The sequence below is a fragment of the Canis lupus genome, chromosome 9 (genome assembly GCF_048164855.1).
Source record: "Canis lupus baileyi chromosome 9, mCanLup2.hap1, whole genome shotgun sequence".
Taxonomy (NCBI): domain Eukaryota; kingdom Metazoa; phylum Chordata; class Mammalia; order Carnivora; family Canidae; genus Canis; species Canis lupus.
In genome coordinates this window covers 11501846-11514269 of record NC_132846.1, presented here as the reverse complement: position 1 = coordinate 11514269, position 12424 = coordinate 11501846, and the positions used below count along the sequence as shown (strand labels likewise).

The following is a 12424-nucleotide window of genomic DNA, read 5'->3' as shown; positions in this document are numbered from 1 at the left end:
TCACTTCAAAGTATGTTCTAATAGTCAAGAACTTGGAATTCCAATACTTTACTACAGAATAAAAACTAGGAAAAATTTTTTCAAAACATGACTAATGAACTTTTCTTGTGTGTTTAGAATCTAGATAACCATTCTCAAATTATCCTTACTCCTTAAATATGACAAAGAATGGTAATAAAGATGAATAGTGGGTTTTGAAAAGTTCTGATATTTACAAATAAGTATTGTATCTTGGATGTTTTGAATACTAGGTTATGAAAATCAGGGTCTTGTTTAAGTCTTAGGAGAAAGCTGCTATTTTTGTTTAGTAGATAATTAGTCTAACTGGGGTTCAAAGTTCCTACAGCTTTCTGTGGGTTGTGGTTCCTTCATTCGTCAATCTCTTCAAAATCCTCTGCAGTGCTACTGGTATCTGTCCAACCATCTAGTGGCCACAGTGGGAACCAGGAAACTGTCTAGCCCTTCAACTCTTTGTCTTTGGAATAGTGTTTAGGATTCGATTCATGTATGTGCAGCTAAGGGGTGAGCCCAGGAATTCATAAACAACTTTATGAGGTTGCTTTCCTTAGCTCCTTCCTTTCTGCAATCTCACTGGTACTTGCCAATTCCTTTGACTTTCCCCTTTTCTTTCTTTCTTTTTTTTTTTTTTTTTTATTACTTTCCATTTTTGGTGCTCCATCCAGAAAGCTTTGGCTTTAGTTACCCTGATCCATTGTGCATTTCCTGCAACTATGACTAAGCAGCGAGAGGACAAAGAAAAGAAGAGCAATGAGGCTTGCTGCAGGCTGCTGGGACTACCACTACTAACACGGGAGAAAAAGTCTTTCCTCCCTTAGAGTTTCAGGGACCTCTAGATCCTTGCTATTGTTTTTAATATCCTCAGCATCTAGCATAGCATTCTAATAGCAAGCACTTACTCTGTAAAGAAGAAAGAGTTCCCGCTCTTCTTTAAGGAGAAACATATTTTATAGTTGCTATAGTGTAAATAAAAGCCCCACAAATTTCTAAGGTTTTTAAGAATATTATGATGATAGGGTTGGAAGATATTCTGATGCTTATAATGACATTAGTCACAGAGGAATCAAATGGAAATTGTAAAAAGGAATGCTTTACAAATGCAGGTACTCTAGAATTTACAACTAGTAACCTGGATCCTTTTGTCACACCTAAGTTCCCATTGGAACTGCTCTCAATTTTAAAGTCAGTTTCCTTACTGAGTAATCTGATATATCTTAGAAAAAAGTTTTAAGTAGAATTCAGAAAGCTTTATATCTCCCTGAACAATCTGAGAGTAAGTTGTTGACAAACTGTCCCATCATTCCCAAATGTCAGATGTTCTCCAATATAATATGCTCAATATAACAACTATCAAAATCAAGAAATCAGCATTGATGTATTACTAACATCTAATCCTCAGATGTCATTTCAAGTTTCACCACTAGTTCTATAACATCCTTTATGACAAAAGGATCAATTTCAGAATCATGTGGTATACATACATAACTGACACAACATAAGGTTATCTTCTATATGGACAGTTCCCGTCTTTCCTTGATTTACATGGCCTTGATGTTTTTGGAGATTACAGGCTGTTTTTTTGTTTGTTTGCTTGTTTTCTTGGTAGAATATCCCACAATTTAATTTTCTCTGATATTTACTCATGATAGATTCAAGCTGCACACCTTTGGCAGGAATATCACAAAAGAAATAATGTATTCTTTGTATTACATCCTGCTGGGTGGGGTATTATTTCATATGTGTCATTACTGATGATGTTCACTGCAATTACTTAGTTAAGGGATCTATCATGCTTCTCCAATGTAAGATTAGTTTTTCTCTTTGTAATTAACAAGTATCTTGTAGGGAGGTAATCTGAAACTAAATATCCCGTAAAATTTCAATTTATTCATTTATTATATCTCTAAGAACTCACAGCTTCCTATTTCATTCAGGGAGTTATAATCTGTTATCATTATTGAGGTTCTTATAAGGTCATGATCTGGCCCACTGGGGCCTCTTCAAGCTGACCTCTTCAAGCTGACCTCTGATATGTCCCATCACTTTCTGAGTGCTTTCCTTGCTTTCTGACACAACAAAATGTTCTAGGCTCATTTTGTACTCTTTTTTCCTACCTACCTCAGCCTTGGAGTCAACTACTTCTCCAGTAAGTCCTAGTAGAAAATGGTATTTATAAGCTAAAAATTTTATTAGTGGAATATTGTTGCTCCCAGCCCTGCTTAGTTGGCTGACTAGGGAATACATAAATGTGTGCACACACAGTATCTATATTTATTTCTCTATCTGACAAATACATAGTGAAAACACAGGTCCACATTAACACCTTCAATTCCAATCCAACATTGCAGAGCTCATGATAGTTTTCTCCCTTTCCATATTTGTAACTTCTTTCTCTGACAACAGGAAACCTGGTTCCCTTTGTATTATCTGACATATGCACTTATTTAACCAGTCTGTGATATGTAACAAATATACTATCTCTACAGCCATTTCCTTGCCTGCATGGATGCCTTTTCACTCCATCTGGGCTCTGATTCCCTCAGTGGACTCGCTCACATGCCTGGTCACACTTTTCACCTCACGTGGACTGATGCTGGGTTGCTCCTGCATACAGTCACTCTCCTTAACCTGTTGGGACTTTTATATATTATGCCAACATATTTTTCTAGGCGAGGTGGCATCAGACTTCCACCTTGCATAAATGCCTACCTTGCTCTGTCATATTTAATGTCTTTAAAAATAAACTGAGAAAGGAAGGGGAAAGAAGAGAAGGGTTCTGGTTTATTAACACATTTATTTACTCAAAACTTATTGTACATAACAAAGAATAGCTCTGAAGTGATAGGCCTATATATTTTGCATTTCTTTATTATAAAGTACGAATACCTTCATGAGGTTGAGCCCCACATTGGGGGTAGAGATCACAAGTGTAAAAATCTTCAAAATGCTTTGCTCTCTTTACAAATCTAGCTTCTTAAAAGTTTGAGTAATACAGCTTCTTAGAAGTTTTTAGGAATAGACTCTTCAACTATAATTTGTAACTTATTATTTTTCAACTTGGAATAAAGTCTAAATAAAACATACCAAACTCTCAACTCAAAAATCATTATCATTCAGCTGAATAACTTATATGCAAAATATAAACTGAACAGCTTATATACTTTATTAATTTTGGAAAAGCACTGAGATTTGAATTGAAAGCTATTCTGAAATGATCAATTCTCTAAAGTTTATTTAATTTCAGAGGCTAAAACCTATGTGGATCTCATGATCATTATAACTGAAAGCAATAATTATAACACATTTTCTAAGTACAAAGAATCGTATCTTGCTTTAAGAAAATCTAACATACAAATATTTAGTTAAATGTAAATATAATGGGATTAAGGAGTTTCTTTAAAAGCAAATTCCCTAAATATTTAAAACAAAATTCAGTTTTTGATATTTTTTAGGAAACTTGTTGGGGTTAAACCAAAGTAATTAGAAAGTGTATCACTTAAAGACAGCTGCTTTGAATGTTATACCTTCAAATCTTCCTAAAATCAGCAGAAATTGAACTTCAGGTATATCACTTTAAATAATGAATATAACAAGTTCTTAAACACCATGAAAGAAAAATTCAATGAATTAAAATATAAATCATTTTTCCACTTCAGGAACTGCTATGCCACAAACTTCTCAACAGAAAATAGCTCATTTAATGATTTCAGTATTAGCATGGGGTCAGGAAAAAAAATTCTATTCAGATTTTATGAATATCGAAAATGCTGGATTTATCAGCTGTGAAACTTAACATTAACCTCAAATTTATGGTACATACCATCAGGGTCTGATATTATATCTAGAAGAGATTTATCCAGAGTAGTTTTGCTCATTATTTTTTCTTCATATTCAAAATACACATCTAGTTTTCTTGCCTGTTTCAAAATAAATATTAAATTAGGCTACATCCAGTAATAAAAACATACTGAGGGCCTCTCAGCTTACAAAATTCTATTTTCTATGATCAATTTTTAAAAAACAAGCATTTATTTCCTAATAGAATTGATTTTTAAGTTTTTTACTTTGATCATACACTTAATGTAAAAAACATTGACTATTTTATCACCTCACTTACAAATTCAGAATTAACTCTATGTTATATATGTATATTAGCAGAGATAAAAATTACATCAATCTCAATTATTATATTAATTAGTAACTAGCATATAAATCATACTGTATTCCATGCAAATTAATGTCAGGTGTTCATGTTGTGTTTACTTTTTTAGTGCGCAAATCCACACATTTTTATCTTAACTGGACAGAAAATTATCCTAAATAAATTATTTTCAGTGGCTTTTAAATGAAACTAATTTTCCTACTTAATACTTTAAGTTAGATAATGGGAAGGTAGTCAAACTTAGCTTTTCTATATAATACCTCTTCTAATTTAAAATGTATTAAAGTTATCCAAATGAAGTTAAAAAGTTAGGATCCTCCAAAGTAAATAAAAATGATCACTATCAAGCATCTACTAAATTATACTTCAATAATACAAAAGAGAAAAGAATATGATTTCTATTCAAAGTGTTAATAATCTAAGTGGGAGTAGAAACCATTCATGTGATAAATTAGAATACTCAGAGATACCAATGAAGAACCAAAATATAAAGCTAAGATGACAGAATGAAATAAAGTTAATCGACTGTAGAGAAGGAGGTAATCAATTTTGACTGAAGCTTTGAAAGTGATTTGGGGACATGAATAGAGTTCATTTCAGTGAAAGGGATCACACCATGGCATAATCAGAGTGGAGATGTCTGGATGGTAGACTAAAGAGTGATTTCATACATAAGGCAACAGAAAATCAGTTAGTATCCCTCAATCCCACTTCCCTGCAGCAGTACACAAGGCCAGAGTTTTAAGTAGATAAAATAGTTTAAAAATCAAAACAACATAGAAGGTATACTTTGAGACCTGTCCTCACTCATCTTCTCTTATCCTATGCCTATGGATATTTACTTCAATTATTTCTTCTATTGTTGTTCAGTTCCTTCATGCAAAATGTAAGAAATAGGGTCTATATTCTAATAATCCTCTGCTTTCTGACACTAAAGGAATATACCTTACTCTTCTGTCCCTTGCTTTAACTCAACAATACATTCTGTATCAGTACACAGTCAACTCTTGATACGAGTATAATAAACTCTGTAAAAGTGCCTTTTTATCAACCCTTTAGCTTTCATAGTCTTCGGACTCTATGATACAGGAACTATTTCACCTACTGTATAAAGCTACTCTCAATACGAAAACAGATTAAGAGGTGAAGTCCTAGGAACAGAAAAATCTAATTACTAAAAATGGACAAAAGAAATAGAAAAGAAACCCTAGGAAAGACACCATGGTAGTGGCTGTGGGAATGGAAACAAAGAATTATTTAATAATTAATATGTGAATGGATATGGGAAGCAAAGTAGTGAAAAAAGTCAAATATAACTCCAGGGGAACTAGGATGATGGCAGTAGGAACTATGTTAATGTGAACGAATATTACATTGGGAAAGGCTAATTATCTGTAAGGTGAAGCCAGAAAAGAGGGGAGAAAGATGATAAAATAAGGTACTAAGCTGACATTCAGGCCCTCATGATCTGTTCTAGTCAACCTTTTTTTTTTTTTGTTCCACTCCTATTCACCGTGTATAGTTTCTTCTAGTCACATCAAATATCTCAATGACTTTTCATTAAATGTTGTGTATGCTTTTAGTCCTCTAAGCATAGGTATGGGTCATTCTCTTGGCTTTTAAAGAATATATTCCTTCCTCTCACCTGTGCAGTGAATTATACTCATTCTTTAAAGACCAACTTCTTCAAAACTCTATCTCTGTTCTTTCTCCTTTCCCCTCCCTCAATCTACTTCTTGACTGGGAGAATTTATTACTCTCTTAAATGTATACCATAGCATTTTACATACCTCTCCATATGAACAATCACACTTTATTACTCTCCTTTGTTTATATGCCACCCTTCTAAAAACTGTTTAATTCATCTTTTAACATTAGGGGTCTAACAAAGTACGTGGTTCATAACAAGTACTTAACAAAGTATTTGTTGAATTTCTCAACTAAGACCAAGACATACACAAATCAAGTAGTCATCTTTAGAAGTCATAAAAGTAGATAAATGAACTTCTAGAAGTGAAAAATGTGAAGAATTAAGTCTTTAGTGATTTAATATATAAAATTGTGTATGCTAAATGCCATAATGTACTCTAATGTCTGTACCTACAAATCAGTGAAGAAGCATGGTTCCTTAGGTTCATTTGGCTTTCTTCTTGATACATTAACTTACTTAAAGTTCTAAATAGGCAATGGAAATAGAATCTAAAAGTAAGTTTGACTAATAATGGGTAGGCAGTTTCTTTTGGAGGTGACAAAAATGTTCTGAAAGTAAATTTTCTGTGAATATACTTAAAACCAATGAATTGTACACTTTATAGGTGAACTCTGGTATGTGAATTATACACCGATAAAGCAATTAAAGAAAAGTAACTTAGCATTTTAATATACTGATTCTCATGTAGGAGAGAATGGAGTTGAAGTGGAGATTTTCTAACCTGCACATGAGAACTAATCTTTGTTCAGGATCTATTTGTGCAAGGCTGTTTACTTGCAGCTATGGCTTTCAAAGGTTTTTAAACAGAGAACCTCAGGACACTCTCTCAAACCAAATCTTCTGCAGAATCCTAAACATAAAATAGATACAAATCATTCATCAAATGTCTCTAGATTGATCTAGGTTACCAGAGAAAAGTGTTTGAAAACTACTAACTTAGATAATCTCATTTAATTCTCCCAGTAATACTATGAGCCAGGAATTATTAGTCCCATTTTGAAGATGAAGAAACAGACACACAGAAACATAGATTTATTCAAGGTTACCAGAGTAGTAGTAGTAGAGAGTTGAGATTCAAATCCAGGTCAGACTCCAATGTACACCACAGATAAAGAGTAGGGAAAATTACATTTTCCTCAAGTACAATTTATTGCTTCTTTTGTACATGCTTTATAAAAGAAAGTATATTTGTCAATTAGTACATATTAGGGTTTTTTTTTTTTGGTAATACACATAATTTATATATATGGGGTAAAAGGTTATTTTGGCCAGATATATAGTATCTAGAGATCCTTTCTCAATTTCTTGGTGTAAAGGTAAATACTAAGAGAAAAGACTTCTGTAATCCCAAAGATTAATTCTTATACAATATGAGTTCAAAGGAGAATACAATTTGGATAAAAATAGTTACATGGAAAACAGACAAATTAAAAATATAAAATAAAATAACAACGTCAAGATAATAAACAGATTTTTGGTAATTTCAATAAATATCAAGAATAAATAATAAGGGATTATAGAAAACCAAAGGACTATGAATGGAACACAAATTATATCTAGTGAATATAAACTCTGAAAGTCATGAAGTTTTCAAAAATCCCTTTAAAAGGGCTAAGTGAAAAATCTGGTTTTTAAAAAAATTCTAGTGCTTTTCTCTCAATTTCAGAGGTATCAGTGGAAAATCAGCTAGATGTTTTTCACTTTTCAGTACACTACCTCAACATTTATATTAACATCACACACACACACACACACACACACACACTTGGTGACAGCCTATTGGGTTTGAAAAGAACAAAAGGGGGCACTTTTATTTTTATTTTTTAAAAAAATTATTTAAATTCAATTTGTCAACATATAGTATAACACCCAGTGCTCATCTCATCATGAAGAAGGGGGCAATTTTAAAAACTAGCTTGTCCCTTCACTCACAAAAATGGAGAACTCTTAAGAGTCATCTGGGATGTAAAAGTAGTATTTATATTTTGTCTTTTGAAAATCCATTTGGGGGATATTTGTCAGATGACAGCACAGGGCATGAAATGAATTCCTTTCTCCTTTCTATAACTGTGGGGAAGTCTTCCTTCTCTTAACCATTCTTCTTTCCATTCTAGTTACAAACACCACCATTCTGGTGCTCCCTGCTCACTACAATTCTCACTCCTCACCTCAGTCTATGACTGCTTGATGACAAAGTCTAGAGTAGTATTTCTTGGTCTTTCCCTCTTTTTCAAGCCCCAATTTGATCCCCTACCACAAATCAGCAGTGAAAGTAAAGGTAAGAAAGAATTTGAGTTGGGGCACCTGGGTGGCTCAGTCGGTTAAGTGTCCGACTCTTGATGTCAGCTCAGCTCTTAAACTAAGGGCATGAGTTCAAGGCCCATGCTATCCCATGCCCAGCATGGAGCCCACTTAAAAAAAAAAAAAAAGAAGAAAAAGAAAAGCAGAAGGACTAGAATTATACTTCCTTTTACTATTACGAATCTCAATATTCCCTACTTCTCAGAGGGGAGGGAAGGGATGATAAGCCCTTCTCTGTTCAAAGACAGTATTAGAAATATCCCACATGATGAATTAAACATCATTGGGAAGAACATGGATTTATACATCACATTTTATCTACAGGAAAGTATAGCCTAAGCTAAGATCAACTTAGAACTATATATTTAGAATACAACCTATATCTAAGTTGAAGATCATTTATAACCTAGCCTTGCCTGTTTTTTCTTTCTTTTTCACATGTTTAATACCTATCATCTTTTAGTGCTGTATTTGGATATCCCATCCCCAGGATGGGTAACATTTGTACACTGTATTATAATAGTCTGCAGTTGGTCTGTTACTAGAATATAAACTCCTTGTGACTATTTATTTATTACTATATGTCCTGTCCCCTGCAAGGTAACTGGAATTCTCCAAATCTTAACTGCTTTTATGATAAAACAAAATAGTATGTTAACATATTTTCCATTATTTGGGGGTACATGTTGCATTTCATACTGGTGGATCAGAATGGGTTTGGTGTCATAAAAAATTATGTGGTACAAAACCCAGATAATACATTAATTATCTTTGAAGGTGTTCTATAACACAGATGGATGAATATATTTACTCTGACATACTTGTTCAAATGACAGAGTAACTCAGAAATCTTGAATAAAATTCATCCTTATACCTCTACCTCATTTCTATGCAGTGATGGACACTGACTGCATTGTCAGGGTGAGAAATTTGGTTAGGATCTTCAATTTTTATGACAGGCTATCAATCTTACAACTTGATTATGTCATTTTCAAATAGATGCATTTTTCTCTCAACTAAAAACATTGAATTTCTAGCATTTCAGCCCCAAATTAAAATAGGTAACTTTAACTTCTCTGCTATCTAATCCTTACCAAAAGCCCAACAGAAAAAAAAGTAGTAACATATTTAAAGCGCAGACTTTCCACTCTAGATACCAAAATGTTATAAATTGAGACCTTACTACATTGGAAACTCATAAACGTGTCCTAATTAAATTATATATATGTGTGTGTGTGTGTGTGTGTATACATATATATATATTTAATATTTTATTTTAGAGAGGGAGGGAGAGAGTGTGAGCACACGTGAGTGGAGGGAAAGGCAGAGAGAGGGAGGAGAGAGAACCTCAAGCAGACTCCCTGCTGAGCTCAGAGCCAGATGCAAGAGGGTGGGAGCTGGAACCCATGACCCTGAGATCATGACCCTAAGATCATGACATGAGCTGAAATCAAGAGTCAGACACCCAACTGTCACCCAGGTGCCCCTGAATTATCTTTTAATATCACACCCTTGACTTTCATTAAAGTTGTCATATAAAATCTAAGAGTGTAGCTGATATTAATATACTATATCATTACATCACTCAATTTATTCTAGATAAAGCCCAATATGAGCAATGTATTTTGCAACATGATGCTATGGAAAGTTTGCTAGAATAAAAAATAAACTTAAATAAGTAAATAAATAAAAAAAATTTAAGATGGGGGCCTGGCTGGCTAAAGTCATTGGAGCATGTGACTCTTGATCTCTGGGTCATGAGTTCAAGCCCCATAGTGGAAGTAGAGCTTAAATAAAAAATTTAAAAATAGAATAAAAAACAAATTCTCTTTTCTGGTAAGAAGTTCCCCTCCCCCCTCAACTTAATCACATCTCTCTCTCTTTAAAATCTTGGTTGCCTGAAACTACAAAGCCAAATTTAAGAATTATCACTATAGGAGGGGAGGGGCAAGATGGCAGAAGAGTAGGGTCCCCAAATCACCTGTCCCCACCAAATTACCTAGAAAACCTTCAAATTTTCCTGAAAATCTACGAATTCGGCCTGAGAATTAAAGAGAGAACACCTGGAATGCTACAGTGAGAAGAGTTCGCGCTTCTATCAAGGTAGGAAGACGGGGAAAAAGAAATAAAGAAACAAAAGGCCTCCAAGGGGGAGGGGCCCCGCGAGGAGCCGGGCTGAGGCCGGGGCGAGTGTCCCCAGGACAGGAGAGCCCCGTCCTGGAGAAGCAGGAGCTGCACCAACCTGCCTGGGCGGAAAGGGGCCCGCAGGGAGTTGGAGCAGGACCCAGGAGGGTGGGGATGCCCTCGGGCTCCGGGGGACACTAACAGACACCTGCGCCCGGGAGAGTGTGCCGAGCTCCCTAAGGGCTGCAGCGCGCACGGCACCCGGAGCAGCTCGGAGGGGCTCGGGGGGGCTCGGGCGGCGGCTCCGCGGAGGGGGCTGCGGGGTGGGAACGCGAATCCAACAGCGCAGGCCCCGGAGCACAGGGCTCCGGGACACAGCCCAGGATCCGGCCTCCCCCGGGACAGGCAGAGGCCGGGAGGGCCCAGGACAGCGAGGACTCTCCTGCCCCGAGCTGAGCAGATCAGCGGCCCCGCCCCGAGCCTCCAGGCCCTGCAGAGGGCTGCAGAGGGTTACTGCGGGGGCTGACTCCAGGGCTGCAGAGCTGGCCCCGCCACTGCGGTTGTTCCTCCTGGGGCCTCACGGGGTAAACAACCCCCACTGAGCCCTGCACCAGGCAGGGGCAGAGCAGCTCCCCCAAGTGCTAACACCTGAAAATCAGCACAACAGGCCCCTCCCCCAGAAGACCAGCTACACGGACCAGTTCCAGGGGAAGTCAAGGGACTTAAAGTATACAGAATCGGAAGATACTCCCCCGTGGTTTTTTTTTGTTTTTTGTTTTTTTGCTTTTTGATTTGTTTGCTTCCCCCACCCCCCTTTTTTTCCCTTTCTTTCTTTTTCTTTCTCTTTATATTCTTTTTTTCTTTTTTTCTTCCTTTTTTCTCTTTTTTTTTTCTTTCCTTCTTTCTCTCTTTTTCTCCTTTTCCCAATACAACTTGTTTTTGGCCACTCTGCACTGAGCAAAATGACTAGAAGGAAAACCTCACCTCAAAAGAAAGAATCATAAACAGTCCTCTCTTCCACAGAGTTACAAAATCTGGATTACAATTCAATGTCAATTCAGAAAGCCAATTCAGAAAGCACTATTATACAGCTACTGGTGGCTCTAGAAAAAAGCGTAAAGGACTCAAGAGACTTCATGACTGCAGAATTTAGAGCTAATCAGGCAGAAATTAAAAATCAACTGAATGAGATGCAATCCAAACTAGAAGTCCTAACGACGAGGGTTAACGAGGTGGAAGAACGAGTGAGTGACATAGAAGACAAGTTGATGGCAAAGAGGGAAACTGAGGAAAAAAGAGACAATTAAAAGACCATGAGATAGATTAAGGGAAATAAACGACAGCCTGAGGAAGAAGAACCTACGTTTAATTGGGGTTCCCGAGGGCGCCAAAAGGGCCAGAGGGCCAGAATATGTATTGAACAAATCCTAGCTGAAAACTTTCCTAATCTGGGAAGGGAAACAGGCATTCAGATCCAGGAAATAGAGAGATTCCCCCCCTAAAATCAATAAAAACCGTTCAACACCTCAACATTTAATAGTGAAGCCTGCAAATTCCAAAGATAAAGAGAAGATCCTTAAAGCAGCAAGAGACAAGAAATCCCCGACTTTTATGGGGAGGAGTATTAGGGTAACAGCAGACCTCTCCACAGAGACCTGGCAGGCCAGAAAGGGCTGGCAGGATATACTCAGGGTCCTAAATGAGAAGAACATGCAACCAAGAATACTTAATCCAGCAAGGCTCTCATTCAAAATGGAAGGAGAGATAAAGAGCTTTCAAGACAGGCAGAACTGAAAGAATATGTGACCTCCAAACCAGCTCTGCAAGAAATTTTAAGGGGGACTCTTAAAATTCCCCTTTAAGAAGAAGTTCAGTGGAACAATCCACAAAACAAGGACTGAATATATATCATGATGACACTAAACTCGTATCTGTCAATAGTGACTCTGAACGTGAACGGGATTAATGACCCCATCAAAAGGCGCAGGGTTTCAGAATGGATAAAAAAGCAGGACCCATCTATTTGCTGTCTACAAGAGACTCATTTTAGACAGAAGGACACCTACAGCCTGAAAATAAACGGTTGGAGAACCATTTACCATTCGAAT

The 12424-nt window shown here is 36.4% G+C and overlaps 1 protein-coding gene across 7 annotated transcripts in view; it reads right to left on the bottom strand.

Moving 5' to 3' along the window:
* The window catches only part of SCFD1 (sec1 family domain containing 1), a 107546-nt gene that overhangs the window by 42279 nt on the left and 52843 nt on the right, over nucleotides 1–12424 (bottom strand). For all 7 annotated transcript variants that reach the window (XM_072838118.1, XM_072838115.1, XM_072838116.1 and 4 more), the window contains one exon: nucleotides 3839–3935. In XM_072838118.1, coding sequence (XP_072694219.1) covers nucleotides 3839–3935 — 97 coding nt within the window. The remainder of the gene's footprint in view (nucleotides 1–3838; nucleotides 3936–12424) is intronic.